This window comes from Mauremys reevesii, linkage group 5 (genome assembly GCF_016161935.1).
Source record: "Mauremys reevesii isolate NIE-2019 linkage group 5, ASM1616193v1, whole genome shotgun sequence".
In the NCBI taxonomy this organism is placed as follows: Eukaryota; Metazoa; Chordata; order Testudines; family Geoemydidae; genus Mauremys; species Mauremys reevesii.
Genome location: NC_052627.1, coordinates 128,675,471 through 128,694,847, shown reverse-complemented (window position 1 = coordinate 128,694,847; position 19,377 = coordinate 128,675,471). Strand labels below are relative to the sequence as shown.

At 40.7% G+C, this 19,377-nt stretch overlaps 1 protein-coding gene and 1 long non-coding RNA gene across 10 annotated transcripts in view; one reads left to right on the top strand and one right to left on the bottom strand.

Moving 5' to 3' along the window:
• Positions 1–19,377, top strand: part of CTNNA2 (catenin alpha 2) — a 750,149-nt gene that overhangs the window by 691,204 nt on the left and 39,568 nt on the right. For all 9 annotated transcript variants that reach the window (XM_039539873.1, XM_039539874.1, XM_039539878.1 and 6 more), the window contains 4 exons: positions 2,461–2,612; positions 10,322–10,435; positions 14,690–14,871; positions 17,391–17,496. In XM_039539873.1, coding sequence (XP_039395807.1) covers positions 2,461–2,612; positions 10,322–10,435; positions 14,690–14,871; positions 17,391–17,496 — 554 coding nt within the window. The remainder of the gene's footprint in view (positions 1–2,460; positions 2,613–10,321; positions 10,436–14,689; positions 14,872–17,390; positions 17,497–19,377) is intronic.
• LOC120405929 overlaps positions 1–19,377 on the bottom strand; it is a 95,048-nt gene that overhangs the window by 61,460 nt on the left and 14,211 nt on the right. The window lies entirely within an intron of this gene.

The following is a 19,377-nucleotide window of genomic DNA, read 5'->3' as shown; positions in this document are numbered from 1 at the left end:
CTTATGACCAGGCTAGCCGGAAATACACATTACAGAGTTCCATCTTTTTTAATTTCCATGCATCAGAGTGTATGGATCAAGTGAAGCTTTAAGAAAAAAAACAACTATATAAATAAATATAGCCCAGCTATAAATATAAATTGCATTATATATTACAAGCAGGGGGATGAATTACAACGGAGAAATAAAGTAGTAAGAAAACATATGTGGGATCAGTTGGGGGAAAAATCCCATCGATGAGCAATTTTTGGCTGTGCACAAGTTAGTTTCCTTAAGGAAGCGGTAGATGCCTCTTAATTTGATTCACTTCAAAGTGAATCAGAGAAAGCTTTCAGATATATAGTGGAGAAGAATCCTACATTGTCTGGACTAGGTAACCTTATAGGTCTTTTCCATCCCTAACTTATATGTATTAAAGAAAGCTCCACTATCCTCTTACATGAAATATATTTTGGGGTTTGGCAGAATAAACTGTATTTTGAGTTGATTTATTCTTTTAACAGGTTCCACTAAAGCGAGTCGTGTCTAATGAATACCAATTAATATAAGAGTTTCTCGTGCCAAATTCAGATTAGAATGAATAAATTAAATCATGCATAAAGCTCAGAAATGGAAAAGATGAGTCTGTGGTTGCTATCGGTTTTTCTTCTAAGTATAAGAGATCATTTCTCCCAGTAGTATTGATGGGAGTTTCTCTTGCATACAGACTGCAAGATGGGCTTGTGGTGAGAAATAAAGGGGATGAAAAAGAATAAAATAGCAGAAAAAGGATTAGATGTTATTGTAAGGTCTTCGGAACAGGAACTGACTTTTTATCATTGGATTGTACAGCACCTGGTGCAACAGGGTCCTGGTCAACGACTGGAGCTCTTACATGTTACCACAATTCAAATAATAAATAATTATTATCTATATGTGAGTAAAGATGGCCAAATATTTATAAACCTATTCACCTCAATCGATGAAATCAATCCATGAAATCAGTGGGAACTGATCAGGTCATGCATTGCTTATATTTGTTATATATTATTTATGGCCTCAATATTACAAACATTTATGTATGTGCTTAACTTGAATCATTTGAATAGTCTGATTGAAGTCAACCGGATTACTCATGTACTTAAATGTATGTAGAATTTGGCCTGAGCTGAAAAAAGAACTGATTCGGGCCGCCCAGAGGATTCAGGGGGCCTGGGGTCTTTGGTGGCGGGGTCCTTCCACTTCGGGTCTTCGGGGAACTTCGGCAGCGTGTCCCAGAGTGAGTGAAGGACCCGCTGCCAAACTGCCACCGAAGACCTGGAGCAGAAGGAGCCCCCACCGCTGAATTGCCGCTGAAGACCCAGAGCGGAAGAAGCTCCGGGTCTTCGGCAGCAGGACCTTCACTCGATCCAGTCGTGTTCGGCGGCACTGAAGGACCTGCCACTGAAGACCCGCTGAAAACTCTCATGGGAGCCCCTGCGGGGCCCGGGGCAAATTGCCCCACCCTCCGGGCAGCCCTGGTTCTGGGAACATTTGCTACCCTGCATAGAACCCAATGACTGTGAATTCAAGGGACTGTTTGTGACAGTCTTTTGCTCCATGGTAAGTGCTTGCGGGAAATAGGGTTGCCACCCCTCCAGGATTTTCCTGGAGTCCCCAGGAATTAAAAATTAATCTTTCAATTAAAACTTATGTCATGTGTTGAAACCTCCAAGAATACGCCAAATCAAATTTGGCAACACCAGCGGGGAAGCACGCTAAGATTTTTACAGTTACTCCAGTAACAAAAACTATAGAAATGCCTATAAACCACTAAAATAAATAAATAATGAATATATTCATTATGTGTGTATTCTTAGAGCATACATATACCCCAGTCATTAATACCTGGAAGGGATTGTTAACTTACAGCCACTGATATCTTTCATCATGTAAACATTACTATAATGAAGAACCAGGGTGCTCTCTTACATACCTTCAGAAATATCATTTACCACATTTTTGCAGTCTAAGAATGTTTTTTTGGAGGGGGACTTTTTATTCATTGTGAGTTACGCTATGGTTTGTTAACTAATATGAATTAATAGGAGTAATAGCAAAATCACATTTTGGTCATTTTGCATGAATAACATTGTATTAGCATAAATTCCAAGTTGTAATTTTCTAGGCATGCTTTTGGATATACTTAACTGACATACGAAATTAGTTAGAGACTTTAAAATGACAGAGAGTCATTCTTTGCTAAAGAGTTGTTAATTCTTTGTCATATAATTACAGGTAACTACATTGTTTTCTTTCTCTCACAAAAATGTGACAGAAAGCCTTGCACGCCTCTAAGTCAGCAAAAATCCAGTCTGGGAACCTTTCTTTCAATGTCTTGAAACTATGACAGCAGCATGTTCCATTTATGCCCAAGGGCAGGGGAAAATATACATGAAAGAAGGTCTGTAATCATACTGCCTTTCATTTTGTTTAATCTAGTTATGCCACGTTTTGCTGAACAAGTTGAGGTTGCCATTGAAGCTTTGAGTGCGAATGTCCCACAGCCATTTGAAGAGAATGAATTCATAGATGCCTCCCGCTTGGTTTATGATGGAGTTCGTGACATCAGGAAAGCTGTTCTGATGATAAGGGTATGTAAGGCACCTGGGAAATAAAAGTTGGCGCTTAAAGGAAAGTATCATAGAAGACGAGAGGAATATAAAAGCTGCCTGGCACCTACATTGTTTTATAATCAAGAAGAATCATTTGACATGGAAATGAATGTAGGACAAATGTTTGTACAGCAGAAAGATCTTGTTAGTAAAGAGATTAGATTATTTTAACACTTGTATGTGAGTCTGAGGTTTGTTAAAGTTAAGGAGCAGTAGCAGCTGTATGTCGTGCTACTAGGTTTCACAAATAGCTGTCTGTGCGCCTGAATTGTAACATATTGCACCCTATTCTTCCAGTCTATGGCCTCATTAGAACAGAGTTTGATATCTGACGTTGCATAGGTTTTAGTTTATGTAGCTCTGTGTTCCCAAGGAAATAGGAAAAGATGCACCAAAGATGTTTTTGTTAATTATCCAGGGTAGGATTTGATCACATTTCTCTGTAGATACAAGGCCTAGTACAATAGAATTATTTCAGTGTTAGTGCAATTGTTTTGTTAAGAACGTAATTGTTTGCATGGACTATTTTATTGTTAATCTCTGCATGCATCTAGGTGAATGAGGTAGGTATTGTTAATAACTAAATGAGTAAATAAAATACCTTGCTGCTCCACAGAACTTCCAAAAGGATGGTTTAAAATGTTTATGCAGGTAAAGAAAGTGCCATTTGAATGTTGACTAGCTAATCAATTTGATCAGGCATCCTTTTTATAATAAGCTGAGCAACATACTAATTCAGAGACTAGGTCTGCCTAGTTCTTTGGTGTCACCACAGCCACATCATAAAGAGCCTGGCCCTAAGAATAACTGAGCTCCTGTTTGTAAACAAAGGGATGTGTGGCCTCATAGGACCTGTCAGGATCAGGCCTCAGGCCCAGTGAAAGCCATGCAAACAGAGCAGCAGTGAAAACACTTCGAAGAATCTGAAACACAGCAAAATAAAAAATTCCCTATTTAACCAACTGGCAGCGTTGAAACAACAGCCCTCACTTTGAGCAGCTTTCAGCAAGCTGGTAACCATGCTTGGTAGCTGTGACTATAACATGGCGCTGATGAAAACCCTGGAAGGATTGGGGGCAGTCAGGTTTTTTTTTATTATTATTCATCTGCCACTATATACTACAAATGCAATGAAAGCTATTTAGATGCTTAACTTTATATTTGCAATGCATTTAGGTTCCGTTCCAGTGCCTAGTGTTAAACCCAGATAGCTAGGAATGTAGGCTTGCAGAGGCAATCCTCCTCCTAACAACAGGCATATGCAACCCCATCACATGAGAGGGAAGCTAGAGGATGCTTATGTTATAGGATCAGACCACCTCTGACTGTCCTCTTTCCCCTTGTATAAGCTGACACAGATATCAAGCCTTTCAGCTACCCCCTGCAGAAGCTCCTGGTTTCCAGCTCCTCCCCTTGCACAGCAGGATTATACCAGATGTATTACCAAGGCCACCTGCACTCCTACAGTGGAAAGAGCTAGATTTTTTCTTAGCAGTAAAACACCATTTTTAATTCTGGATTCACATCATATTTATTTTTTTCCTTATTACCCTACTGACATGTTAACCACTAGCCTGGAAAGCTGATCAGCATGCAGGCCTTGTGAGCTCTATGAAAATATCCCAATTTACATTTTCAATTGTATCATTCTGCTGCTTTTCAGTGCTGCATGTAATCTGAGCTGGTGAATTCTGCAGAGGCACTTTATGAGGTCAGGGTAAAAACTTCCTTCCAAACTTTAACAAAGGTATGGAACCAGATGGGCATTCCTCAGTCGGGCAAAACTCACACTTGTTTTGTCAGAGCAAAGACGGAGGGATGGATAGATTATTTTGCGAGTTCAATGGGGTAACTCAAAGATATAAATTTACATGGGTCCATCTTTGCAGGAGTAGTCTTATTTATAGCGATAGTGGGTACAAAATGTCAGACAGAAATGTGTTTTTCAGTCTGAACAGTTTTTCTTTAGCGTCCGCATCCAACCAACTGCAAGGTAGGAGAAATTGACTTCTGTAAATGATATTGGGTACTGGCAGTGCTAATTTTCCCACATTGCCTTGCTTGGTTTGCTTCATTCATGACATGAGGAGTCCATCTATATGAATAAGAGGGTACTTTAGACATCAGTCTTGACCTCTGATAAGATTGCCAACAATGAGATAGTAGGATTTTCTTGTAAATTTACCTGTCCTTTAGGTACCAAACAGATACATTCCAAACTATTATATAGTAATGACAAGAGACCCAGAATCCAATAATAATAGTAAGAGATACAGGATCATGGAAATAACCTTGTATTGCAATTAAATGCACAGTTATGAAGGCTTACTTTAAAAACAATCTCTGAAGTATTTCTACCCAGTGATGAAGTTAGTCTCACATACTCCTCTGATTTGTGCTTTAAACCTTCTCCCAGGATTAAAATGACTTGTAATCTTGTCGGAGCATCTGACAGAAAAAAATATCATTCCCACAGTAATTGTTCATGTGCATGTCGCAGAAGAATGGAATTTTCTGAGATAGTCCTCTCATTCCATGGAAGAAATAAATCCAGTTATTTTAAACTAGTTTTTCTTTGTATTACTGGTTTTAATAAATTAAAGAAAGGGAAAGAAATATTATTTTTTCTTTATTGTCCTTATGGAAGAGAAAAGAGAACCATTATACTATTGGGGAATATTAATATAGTTGGTATAGAAAAAAATCCTTCTTCCAAGCTTGAAAAAATACTGATGGTAGCATAAATGTAAGAATACAATTATGGTAGCTAAAATGAAGATAGAAAATAACTTAATTCAGTCATCTATCACTGTCTAGGGATCCTGTTACACACTGGTTTTTTTTCATAGCTACTTATGAGTTTTCCTTAGTTATGGGAACGAAACCCATTGTACGGTTAGCAACTGCTACAACGGCATCTTTTTCATGTTTGACTGGCCAGGACGTTGAGTCCTTTGCTCTCAGATGCGAATCTTTCACGATCATCTGTGCGGCTACATCCTAAATTTATTTGGAAGTGGAGCTGGTGCAGAATTTGATCACCAGCTTTTTAAGCTGTGTGTCTGTAAGCATATTACACCAGTGTTCTGTGATCTGTATCGGCTACCTGTTGGTTTCCAGGTTTAATTTAATGTGTTGGTTTTGAGCTAGAAGACTCTAAATAGCCAAAGATCTGTTGCGAGACTGCCAGTATCAGGTAATGTTCCAGTCAGCAAAGGTGCTGCTAGCAGGACATTCTCTATTAGGGCCTCTCAGTCATGGAACTAGTCCCCTCTTCGTCCAAAATACTTCAGATTTGACCCTCCAAGGAATGCTCCAAGACCTTTGTATTCCCCCTAGTTTTTGGAGAGTAGGAATATTCTGAAGGTGTGTGGTTATTGATGGGAGAATAGGGTAATTTATTTTTTGTCTTTCTTTTTTTCTTGTTAGGAGGGTTAGACTGGCTTGTTGGAGTTACAGCAATGCTGGATTTGTTATAATAATTGCATTTGTTACAGTTGTCAAATACACATAAAACTATGGCTGGGTGGTTCTTTTATCTTTATAAAATATATTTAAACTGATAAAAAACCAAACACCCTTTTCAAATCTGCTCATATAGACTTTTTTTTTTATTTTCTGATGGATGCACAATTTTTCCCTCTGGTTTATGGTGGGGCCACATGGAACGTAGAACAAACTCATATTGCTGAAGTTTATTTTGCTTCCATTGCAGTTTGCTAATGTAGCCTGATCTTGCTTGTCTCCAACAATTGATTGTCTCCAACAATTGATGCAACTTGGACTTAATATGGGTGTCTTACTGGTGCCTATAGTGTAACCCACACACCTCCTGGGTGTGGGGCTCTGTCCATCTAGTTGCATTTAGATGAGGCCACTCAGAGACCACTTAGAGAGAGATAAAATGAGTCTGTTCTACCACCTTAGCTAAGAGCCAGTTGGCTTTTAGCTCATGCAGTAGAGGCTCATGCACTAAGTTCAAGAGGTCTCAGGTTCTATCACGCCTGCTGTCAACTGGGGTCTGTCAGTGTTAGAATAGCAACAGGTTCAAATCCTTACAGGATTTAATCAGTCCTTCATTCTTCCAAAGTAGATTAATTACATTCCAGACACTGTTGGGAGCCTTGGAGATTAGATTTTAAAAACAAGATCCTGTCTGCTGTGCACAGACATTAAAGACCCCATGATACTTTTTGTAAGACCCTGCGTAAGGAGTGTACTTTAAAAGTCAAAGTACATGTTATATAATAGTGTGGTTTGTATCCCTGTGCCTTGTCTCCAAGCAAATTGAAGAGAGAGTTAGCATTCAGGGGCAGGGCCGGCTCCAGGGTTTTGCCGCCCCAAGCAGCAAAAAAAAAAGCCCAAAAGCCGCAGTCGTGATCAGATCTACCACCGCCACTCCAGTCTTTGGCTGCAATTCAACAGCTGGTCCTTCACTCCCAGAGGGAGTGAGGGACATGCCCCCCCTCTCCATTGGCCGCCCCAAGCACCTGCTTGCTGGGCTGGTGCCTGGAGCCGGCCCTGTTCAGAGGTATACCTAAGAGATCAGGCTGTGGGAAAGCAATTTTGCAATAGTAAATTACAACCTAAAGAGTCAGCCGATGAGTCAGTTTTAGGCCCCAGTTTTCAAAAGTGCATTCACCCTTTTGTGCATACCTGACGTGGTGGGTGTGAAGTTGGGCACATGCAAAAATGTGTAGATAAATTTCAAATGTGGGCCTAAAACTAGCTGATTGCTACTGTTGATCTTAATGCAGAAAAGAATCAGCTTCAGAAGAAAATGAGGACATTTCATCCTCCAGAGTTGAAAACTCTTAACAGAAAAGGGATGGATGTGTAAATCTAGCTTGGGGCTAGATCTGAGATGTGTATGGAGGAGATATTTAGGTTCCATATAACCACTGTAGAATATCGTTACACAAAAATACTGCTATTAAAGTGAAGTGTCCCTTGTTTTGCATGACTAGGGTTCTTTTTTTGGGATGGGAGGGAGGTTGTTTTTTTTTAAGCCCACCACCTAAACCAAATTAGATGTTTTTCCCTCTTTTGAGTACTGTGGTTTGTAAGACAGCAAATATCAATATTAAAGAAACAGCTGTGTTTTCTTTCAGAATGCTTTCATAGGCCTAAGCCACTTAAATGCCGAGCTTCCTGAGTATGCCTTACCTCTTTCACAGACTTCCTCCTGTGCCCTAAATTGATGTCATTTGTCCACATTGTTTTGATTGTTCTCCCAGGCTGTTCTCTCAGGGCTAGATTATCACAGCCCTTTCTTGGCTGCATAGGGTAGTTACAAGGCCTCCTTACTACCCTGCTCAGATTGCAACTTTGGCTGTGGGTGGTAGAGGAGAGACTACTTGCCCAGTATTGTCCACCTGTGAGCAACTGGGAGTAGAGGGAGTTAAGAGGAGCAGGAATGAGGAGGAGCTGTGGCTCCGCCCTCTTTTTGACAGCTACAATAGCTGGCTAAGAGCATGGTGCATGTGAAATAAATTGATTCATGAAAAAGCACTTAGAGCAAGGGTTGAGCTGATGAAGAGCTGGACTCTGAGGTACAAGTCCTTCTCTGGTTTGCTCCTGGACTGGCTCTGTTACACACTATTCCTTATTGAGGGCAGATTTTAATGTCATGGTCTAGCTGTCAGGCAGATGAGAGATGACTGTAGCACATATAATGGAGGTATTAACAGAACCATACAGCGGGATGTTATAATGATGGGTAGCAGTCAACAATTTCCCCAGTAGTAGAAAAGAAAAGAGTTTATATTTTTCAACTCCACTTTATCTTCTGTCTAACCTGTTACATGCACTAATTGTACCTGCATCCCTTAAATGATTTTGCCAAAGTTTCATTTCCACACTGTCATATTTTGTTATTTCTTCCTTCAGAGCGCAACGTCAAAACCCATATTTAATTCTCACTCTATAAGTCAAGTGAAGATGGCCCCGTTTCCCTCTTCTTGTCATGTGCACATAACCATATAGGAAGCACAATCACAATCATCCTGTGCAACTCCTTGCCAGAGGGTGTTGTGAAGGCCAAGACTATAACAGGGTTCAAAAAAGAACTAAATAAGTTCATGGAGGAAAGGTCCACCAATGACTATTAGCCGAGATGGGCAGGGATGGTGTCCCTAGCCTGTTTGCCAGAAGCTGGGAATGGGCAACAGGGGATGGATCACTTGATAATTACCTGTTCTGTTCATTCCCTCTGGGGCACCTGGCATTGGCCACTGTCGGAAAACAGGAGACTGGGCTAGATGGACTTTTGGTCTGACCCAGTATGTCCTTTCTTATATTCTTAACTGACAATGATTAGCACCTCTGCTGGCAGTTGCAACAAGGCCCCCAAGTACTGAATATATTAATGTGGACACTTTCTGCCATAGAGGTGGTACCTCCAGGTTAAAAGATGAGTAGAGCCCTGCAGATCTGCAGATATCTGCTTTATATGTTTCCGGCTAGTGGATGGATGTGGATCCAAATTCTGTATCTAGAGCCCAGCAAATCTGCAGATATCCACTTTACATCAGCAGATCATGTTTGTGCCTCATGGATACAAATTTTATATCCATGCAGGGCTCTAAAGATGAGTCACATTTATAGGGCAGTGAGGGGAAGATTTCACCAATGACACCTGTGATCTCTCTGTTTTGTATTGTTATTATGATTATTTATTTGGATAGAGTAGCTCCTAGCAATATTCTTAACTGTTCAATATTATCCAATATATTGTTACATATTGGTATTGTTAAAATATTAATAATGTATTGACATATTTTTCTTTAGTCATTGTGTTCCCCCCCAAACTATAATACAAGAGCACCCAACCAATGCAAAACAATTGTAAAACTGCACTAATAAATAAATATACCCACTAGATCAAACAACCTAGTGACAACATAAATAGAACAAAAACTAACTGGTTTCCCCCACGCGACCCCCAACAGAGCTCGTACCACCACTGCCCAGCCCTGTCCAACACCCAATTCTCTTGGGCAAGGGAGAAAAGGTGTATCTCACAGCATGCCATGAAAGCTAACAATCTTCCACTCAATGGGCCTGAGGAAGAAGTAAGTTACAAAGGCCTGGGACTATGCAGAGTGTTTAGTTTCCATCACCACCAAGATGACCTGTTTCAAAACGTTATACCTGCTTTAAAAATAATTGACCAGATCATCTACATTTCCTTTGAGGGGCGGCCCTGCATTTGCTTTGAGGACTTCTCTTTTCCTACCAGTCTGTTGGGTACCTTTTCCCAGGTACTTACTTTCTCTCTTGAAGATTATGCAGCGTGTTCTGGCACTCTAATAGTATTAGTCTCCCTTTATAGACCAATTAGCATTATTTTGAAATATTGCATTTCAGCAGTGAATATATCCAAAAGATATGCGTTCATGAGACCGCATTCATCATGTTAACTGAGTTAAGAGAAATCACAGCAAGGCGATGATGAATGTCATTGGTGAAAGAAGCCAGAGTTGGAACAACTTAATTCTGAGGACAATTCAATTTCAGGTCCTGACTGCCTGGGCAGCCAAGTTAATTTAAAAGAAAAAAAGAAACAGCGTTTCCTGGGCAGGTAGTCGATGAAATAAGAACTTACTGTACACTGGAGTTTGTCTATATCTTTTATAAGCTCATCATCATTCCCTCCTCTGCCTCTCTATTTCTCTCTCTTTTTCTAGACCCCTGAAGAGTTAGAGGATGATTCAGACTTTGAACAAGAAGATTATGATGTTCGCAGCCGAACGAGTGTTCAGACTGAGGATGACCAGCTTATTGCTGGGCAGAGTGCAAGGGTGAGTATAAAATCCCTGTACCCCGTCAACTCTGTATACAGCTCCAAATGAAAAGGTATGCCTCTGAAAGCTAATTGGGCGATTTAAAAATTTTGAGTTCACTTCAGCAAGGAGGCTGGCAATTTTGGTTTTCAGGTATAGATATTTATTTAGGTCTTTTCGCTTGCAGTACATTTGGACCAAGTGTATTATATGATTTTGTCAGGGTTATGTGATGTCTTGTATCAGTTATTTGCTCAAGCTAGAACTATAGCAAAAGGCCTTGCACATTTGGAATGTACTGTAGCTGAGAGTATTCAGGAAATTTAAAACAAACAAACCAACCTTAAGGACATAATGTGCAGTATCTGAAGATACCTTACATTTGTCGTGTTTCTCAGTGTGCTGACGTGTCTAGGAAAGCTGTTTAAGGTGCTGAGTAGTCTCTGTAATCTAATTGTAATTGAAGACATTTGTTACTGAGTCAATGTAATTTTACCAGAGTAATTATATCATGATAAACTGGAGACATTGTGATTTGTGACCTTAGCTTATGCATGGCGATTGCAAATGAAGCGGACAAGTGCTTCAGGGGTCAGAGATGCTGGAGAAATGAAGTTGGTTGACCCTCAGGATTATTCCATCCTCTGATTAATGTTTACCTTTTACTAAGTAGGCTGCTCAGTTCAGATAAGACATTAAGTGAATACTGTGTTGTTAACACACCACATGAACATGTATTTGACTGGAAAGAGTTTAAAATTCTCCCTTTTTTTAACCTGGTACAGGAGCAGTGGAGAGAGATTGTAGAGAACTGGAAAATATCTGTTTTATTTTTATTACTAGTGTACATGCCTCTATATATTTGTTTATGGTGGGTGGGTTACTCTTCAGATGGATAAAAAGAGAGCTATCAGGGGAACCAAACTGGAAACACAATAACTTAGATGGGGAGCATCCCAAAAAGCACCAAAGCACCATAGCCGGGTTAACTACAGCTACTTATAGGTCCAACCCTGCTTAGCTGTTTCCCAAGGCTTAGAATCTGGAGAGCAAAAGATGTCGAAAGGAAGGGGGAAGCTCTCAGCTGCTGCAGGCTGACACAGACTGAAGGAAGAGCAAGGGTCTGCAGCAAGCAGGCTGTAACTTGGTCTCCAACAGAACAGAGGCACTGAGGTTATGTCATGTCTACCTTGAAGGGAATGCCAAAGGTAGGTAAAATAGTGCGCACACAGAGCTCTTTGTTGTTTTATATCCATGTCTCAGTGCTGTGAACCTTTTGGCAAATAAATGTTACTTTAAAAAATATATATTGCTTCTGTGTCACCGCATGCTATTGCTGACCACCGGGTCCTGGGGGAAAACATTTGCAGGTGCCAAACCTGTTAGGCCTGCTAGGTATTGTGGTTGGTAACCAGGAAGATTGGATCCCAGAGACCCTGTCAAAGAGTGATCAGATCACAGGGTCCCCTCCAAGGAGAAGTAGAGGAACAGGCCCGTCACTTGAAAGGAGAGCACTGGCAAAGGGTCTCAGAAGAGGCAGCCTGCCCAGGAATCATGGCAGATATATCAGAGAGGTTTTTATGGTTTAAAGAGTGTGACATAATGTTTAATACATGCAGAAAGACTGAACGCTGAAATAAACTAAAGTGTAAAAAGTTTCCTGGTGCTCTTTAGTTGATTGAGATTCTGTCTTTATTTCTTTCATGGCTAAACCTGGGGCAGTGGGATTATGCTGCTCTTTCAGTAATTACAATTAGAATTTAAAAAAAATAGATTTAGATTAGGAGAAATAGGGACAGTCACAGCATCCTTATTAAGGGCCTAATCCACCTAGCAGCCATAATCTCAAATCCTATTATGGTTATTATTGTTGTTGTCAATTGTGGTAGGTGCTGGACAAAACTATAACAGACAGTCACTGCCCCAAAGGGCTTACAGTCTAAGTATAAGGCAAGAACCAGTGGGTGGATACAGCAGCATCAGAAGGAAGACAGGGTGAAAATGAGATGATTATGATCAGTGTGATAAGCCGCAAAAGCCACTGTGTTGAGTGACCCCTTGAGCTGAAGCTACTCAGCGAGAAGCTCCAGAGGCTCCTGAGATGTGGGGGGGCCACTGGTGCCTGAACGGTGGCCCCGTCCCCCAACTCTGCCTCTTTCCCTGGAGCCCCATCCCCCCGCCCCCGAGGCCCCGCTCGCTCCTGTCTGCCCCCTCCACCTCCGTCGCTCACCCTTAAGGCAGGATAATAGTGATGGGGCAATGGCCCCCTGGACCCTCCTGTTCCACTGTACTCAGCCTCTTGGAGGATCGTGCCATACAGGACTCCTTGTTGGAGAAAAGCTAGGTTTTTAGTTAGAGGCTATAGTAGATTTGTATAATATGCCTACTTTGTAAATGCTATTAGCATTTCAGTGGAACGGCTTGGTGTCTGTCTTTGATGGGAGATAAAACTTGAATATACAAGCTGCATTTGCTGCTGGGTATGGCTCCTTAGAAATGCATCAGCAGCTGAAACAGAGTCATTAAGACATACTGGACCAGCACTGAGAAGCTCGGGTTAGACTGTCCACAAAGACAGGAACCAAACACAAGTAATACAGATTGGCCTTCTTAGCTTTCTGATCATACCAAACTTTATTTTCACGTCCCATTAGTTACAATGAATTCATCAGTTCTAGAGTGTTGGGGGCGGGGGAGAAGAGAGAGTTTAACTTACACTGCATTTCTCTGTGGAAAGACTAATGTGTTAACATTTGAAACCGCTGAGTTACATTGATAAGGCCTAATTAAAACTCATGTGTTGAATTTTAATTTGATTAACTTGCAAATTTCTCATTTTCTGATCTACTGTTTATAGATAACCTTTTTTAATTCCAGTTTTGGAAAAGGTCAATTATGAATTTTTAAAAGCCAAGAGCATTTTAAGAATATGTAGAGAAAGACTTCAGCTGATTGAAAGTGACATAAACAAGAAAAAATGTAATGACACTTAAATGTGTCACACCCCATTAAATGCATAATGTGGTCTTCAGAACCCTGAAGCCAAATAGTATCTCATCTTGAGAATCATTGTTGGAAGTGTCCATTTGATCTTCAAAAGTAACTTTCATAATTTTGCCATTTTTTGGTAATTTTCCCTTTCCTTTGTTGATAGTCAAGGCAAATTAGAATCAACCTATTTAGTGCCATTTTGCATATCATCCAAGAACCAATTAAACCACTAAACGTTATTGAAAGGTATGTTCATTCAGTTCATTTTAAACATATTCCCTTGCATGCCATGGCTTATTTCAACCTCAAGTTAAGTAGAAAGCCAGGATGCTTCTGACTGACAGTGAGATATGAGAGAGGTGGAGGTGTTTGAAGCTTAGCCAAACTACGGGGCTGCTTCGTTGTGTGTATTTCCTTCATTTTTGATCTGTCTAAAGTTTCAGATATAATAAAAAAATCCTGTCTTTTAGTTGGATTGTAGTGGCTTCTGCCCACTCTCTTCAGTCTACAATGTCATAGATGTACAGTCTTTAAACTTGCAAAGATTTTATAAGGACTATAAAAGTCCCTTGTTTTACAAGAATATGCTGTAGTTACTCTTGAAATAGCTGATACAGTGAAAACAAAATTTGGACCATTTTATAAAATGTATAGACTTTAATTTAAAAATGTTTAATAGTGTGAATGCTCTGACAGTGAAATCAGTACTAAAGGCCAACTCTAATAGGCAAGCCCTGTTTTAAGAGACCATTCTGAAGCACACCTGTGAGGTTTCCAGTTCAATTTTGCTTGTCATGTGGTTCTGCTATAACTTATCCTAAACAATCTGGTCCACTTAAGACAACTGGACTCATTTATGTCAGATTTCACTGTAGCCAGGGCCACATCCTGTGCTTGCATAAATCAGTGTAATCCTACTGAAGTGAGTAGAGCTATGTTGATTTACACCAGGTGAGGGTCTGGCACTATACAGTGTAAGCTTTGATTGCTTTCTGCTATTCTGTATGGAGTCCCTGTGAGGTTTTTTTTGTTCACTGTGAAATTATAGCTGTGATCCTTTTCTGAAGAAACTATCTGTACCATTTGGCTTTACAGCTTTTAGAACTAAAATCCTATCCTAAAATGTGCTGAGTGCCAGCTGTGACGGATTTAGCACTCTCAACTCCCTCTGAAGATACTGGAAGTTGTGGGTGCTCAGCACCTTCTCAGATTAGACCCTTAGAAACTAAAATGGTTTCTAGCTTCCTTTTTTCATGGGCAACTACTCTACATTTTATCCAGGCTATCATGGCTCAACTGCCCCAGGAGGAGAAGGCTAAGATTGCGGAGCAGGTAGAGATATTCCACCAAGAAAAGAGCAAACTGGATGCTGAGGTGGCCAAATGGGACGACAGTGGTAATGACATCATTGTGTTGGCAAAGCAGATGTGCATGATTATGATGGAAATGACAGACTTTACTAGGTAAGCACAAAATAATTTGTACTGAGTGCTTCCTCTGGAACCCTGCGTCGTTTCTTGATTATGGCGTTTAAGGAACATTGAGTGTATTTACTCTGTTTAGGTAATGTGTCTATAGCAATTCTAATATTGCTGGTTCTATAATCACTGCCCTGTATATTTGCCTTTTAACACGAAGGAGATCTTCAATATTGTTTAAACACTGTTCAGCATTAAGACACTGATTCAGCAAAGCACTTAAGCACAAGAGCAATTCCATCCCGATTCAGCAAAGCTCCTAACCACATGCTTAGCTTTAATCACATGAGTAGGCCCAGTGAAATCAGTCACAGAGGTGCTTTACTTCCTACCAACGAGCCAGAACATCAAACAAATAGTTTCATATTTGAGACTCTTTAGTGACTTGTTGGTTTGGGGACGGGGAGACAGAAAGCCAGCTTACTGACATGCCCAAATAGTTCCTTTCACCTGGTCATTTTCAACAGTTCACCATTTAAGATTAAATGTGTATGTTTTTTGTTAGTTATTTGTGTATCTTTAATTTCAACAGAAGTAGTGCAGCAAGGATAATGTGTGACTTGATAGGCCCTCAAATGACCTTTTGTCTAGCAAGAGTCAAAATGCACAAGACTTGCTGAACTTTCAACATTTAATTGCAATGAATGTCAATCAAGAATAATGGCAAAAAATCCACTGAACTCATTCTAGTGACTGAATTTCTTTAAACAAGCAACCCTTGATTTAATCCAGAAGTAACTTTCATCAGGGCTTGTCAATAACAATGACTTTTTTCCTTGCTTTAATATTTTGTTCTAATTAAAGTGCATCAAAGGGCTATTAATTAATATTATCATTTAAACAAAATCAATTTTGTGTATATCCAACCACATTGTTAATCAGGCCAGAGGGACCATTATACAAGAGATTAAATGCACCCTCCTAAAGTTAGTAATCTATGCAGTGCTACAATCCCTGCTATCTTGGGGAGTGAATGACAAAAAAAATCCTCTCCAAAGCTCATGATTTGGATATGTTTTGCCACACTTCCGCAAAGCAAAAAACAACCAACCAAGCAAACAAAAAGCCCAAACCCACTGAGGCCTTATTATTCCTTCCTGCATTCTATAGAGAAAAAATCATGTCCTTAGGCAGAAGAATCATGTAGGGATCTTTCTCTAGAGAGTTGAGTTTCTCTTCTCCCTACAATATGTCTAGCCCCCCCTGCCCGTCTTTCATAGGAAAGGAGTGAAAAATCCCCCTATACCCTTCATGAGAGGGACACAAAAAAAATCTCTCTTTGGTCTGGATCTTTCACCTCTCTTTCCTAAAGCAGAATGAAAATTTCCCCATGCCTTGCCATCAGTTCTGGGGAGGGAGAGGTGATGATCTGATAACTTCTTCAAGGGACCAGAATACAAAGGTTTCTCTGCAACGTGCTACATACATTTTAATACCTTAATCTTCAAACTGAAAGTTTGGTAATTGGATGTTTCTAACATCAAAAGATGAGAAATAATGTGAAAATGAGAGTAAAATCACTGTCATGTTTGGAGTAAATTAAAAGAAAGTCTAAGTGGACCTTAGTGCCTCTGTTTACACCAGATTCAATAAAGCCTCCTTCAACATCTTCCACTAAAAAACAAACAAACCCTTTGCATCTTCTTTGCCTGCAGTGACTTCAGTGGTGTTAAAATGGAATAACTCCCAAATGTCTGGAGTGTGTTACAGCCGGATGTGCTGATCTCCTGATATAAGTGACATAAAAGCATAGGTGGTCACTGTTAAAGTGATTGGGACTCAGGACCAATTACAATTCCTGGTTCTGCCTCTGGTTTCCTGGGTGACCTAGGGCAAGTCACTTCCCTTTCTGCACTTCAGTTTCACCATGTGTAAAATGGGAATAATGATGTGGACCTCCTTTGTAAAGCACTTTGGGATGTGCGGGTGAAAATCACTATAAAAGAATTAGGTGATATCATTATTTATAAGAACTTGTGTCTTTTACGTTGTCTTACAAATATCAAGACAGACAGATTAGTAGTAAAGTTTTTCTAAAAAAATCAAGCAGGATTTAAGCACAACTGAATTATGCCTCAGGTAGTTTAGCAGCTTTATGACAGAAATCTAAGAGAAGAGATTTCCTAATGTGACATTTCTGCACTAGACTTGGCAGACTTGGTGTTAAGCACTGGTCTGGGAATAACAGAATTTTTAAAAAGTTTTGTATTCCTGCAGGGACATTTTCCTAATGAGCACTTAAAAATGCACATACTATTAAACATAGTTCATGTGCTTGAAGGCACCATCAAATTAAACTGCTAGCGAGGCATTTTGTATGTGAAAGGAAATATAGCAGACCCATTCCTTAATCAAGCTATCGTATAATTAGTAGTTAAGTCCAAGGTGAAGTTGCAGTAAATTAGGAAGGCATTCATAAAATAAATAATCATACACTGAGTTAGGACACTGCAACTGTGTCATGATTTAATTAGATTGTAGTATAACCATATTGTTCTTTCCAGAGGTAAAGGGCCATTGAAGAATACATCTGATGTCATTAATGCTGCCAAGAAGATTGCAGAAGCAGGCTCTAGAATGGACAAATTGGCACGAGCTGTAGCTGATCAGGTAATGATCCAAACAAATAAATATATAATATGAATCAGTCAATCAGTAGCATTTTGTATGGGCAGTACAAATTATCCGGGTGGTTTAAGGACCCTCTAGAGAAAGTCTCTACTAGTGCTGTGATCTAGTGGCTGAAGACAGGCTGTTTGTTCAGCACCAGTCAATTTGGTAAGATCATTGTCAGTTGAATGAAGCTGACACTGCAGCCCTTTAATTCACTGGTTCAGAAATCAAACCACCTAAGTAATAGTAGCATCAGCTGCCACAGGTAAAAACACCAAGGTGAGCTGAGATACTCCAGCCTCCTCACTGTTTTCCTTACTTAAAAGGGGATTACACACATCCTTCTGTATTTGATGTGTGTACCTTTCACACTATGGGAAATCTGTAAACTAGTCTAAGAACCCTAGAAAACCCCAGAAGGTACAACGGTCCCATGTCTTCATCTGGGACAAACAAATGTTGGCTACAGATGATGATTGCAGTAGAATGTTGATGGCTAAAAGCAATAAAAAGTTCACACTCTTTGTTGCTTCAGTAGGCCAAGCTCATTGCATGTGCCAGGGCTCCTTGCATTTCTCTATCCCCACCCCATCTCCCTGTGCACCCCCCCTCCTACCCCCTCTATTTCAGGAATCCCATGCAACCCCACCCCCACCCCTTCCTCATGCCAGGGATTCTGTGTGCACCCTGTTCCCCTTGTTGCCGCATTCCAGGAGCTCAGTGTTCACTCCAGGTCTCTATCCCTCATTCCACTGTCCCCAGTTCTCCCTCAATGCCAGGGAATCAATGTTCCTCCTCATTCACTCCTTCCTCACTATACCCCCCTTATCCAACATGGCAGTGGCTCCATGTGCTTCCCCATTTCCCCCATCCACCATATGGCAGGGGTTCTGTGTGTTCCCCATGTCCAACCCCATACCATTGTCCCCTATTTTCCAGCCATGCCATGGCACTGTGTGTTCCCCCATTGCTCATGGCCCCCATACACTTCATACTGGGACCCCCATTTTAGGGGCTCTGTGTGTGCCCCCTTTCCCACACCATTCTCTTTACTTTTCTGTCTGTCTGGGAGATAAGTCATTCAGGATGTTAACTTTTTAAACTGTATTGGGCAGATGGGCGAAGCTGAGATGGGAAGTATTGTTATGTTGGCCGCCAGAAACCAGTTCTTTGCTTTATTGACAATTACAGAGGTGGTCGACACTGCTGTGCCTGCTACCCAGATGCAGAGGCCTTCGTGAGTTGCCCATTAGCCCCTTCCAGTTTTCCAAATTTCACCAAAACCAAAGAGTTCTGTCCACTGATACCTAGACAATGCCCTGAAAATTTGGAATGGATGAGATGTGGCATTCAAAAATGATTCCATTACAGACAGACAGAAAGACAGAGAAATGCCCCCAAGAGAAGAAGGACCTGGAGCATCCACTACCATGGAAAACCCATAGGAGGGGGTTGTAGGTGAGGAGGATATCCTTGCAGATACCCTCCCTAATCACCCCCCTCCAAACCTGCAGCTGTGACCTCTAGCCATCCTTCTCTTCCCCTTAAAATGGGAGAAAGTCTGCTAGTCACGGGAATTCCAACGTATCCATGGAGAGTGGGAATGGCATTAGTTTCATCCTGCAAGATACTCTGGGCCAGAGTAGCACACAGAGATACAGATTTTTCCTATAATCCCCAAAAGTTTGGCAATGTGAACTGTTCCACCCAATTGGCCCATTTCCCCTTCTTGAGCCCACTCCTGTTGGGTACATCCTACAAAGGAGAAATCCATCCCTGTGTTAATGTAATTCCCACTGTTGAAAGAGCTATAAACATGCTCGTTAATGATCTTGCAGTTTGCACTCTGGTGTTGTGAGAGGTGGGAGAGTTTAAAGA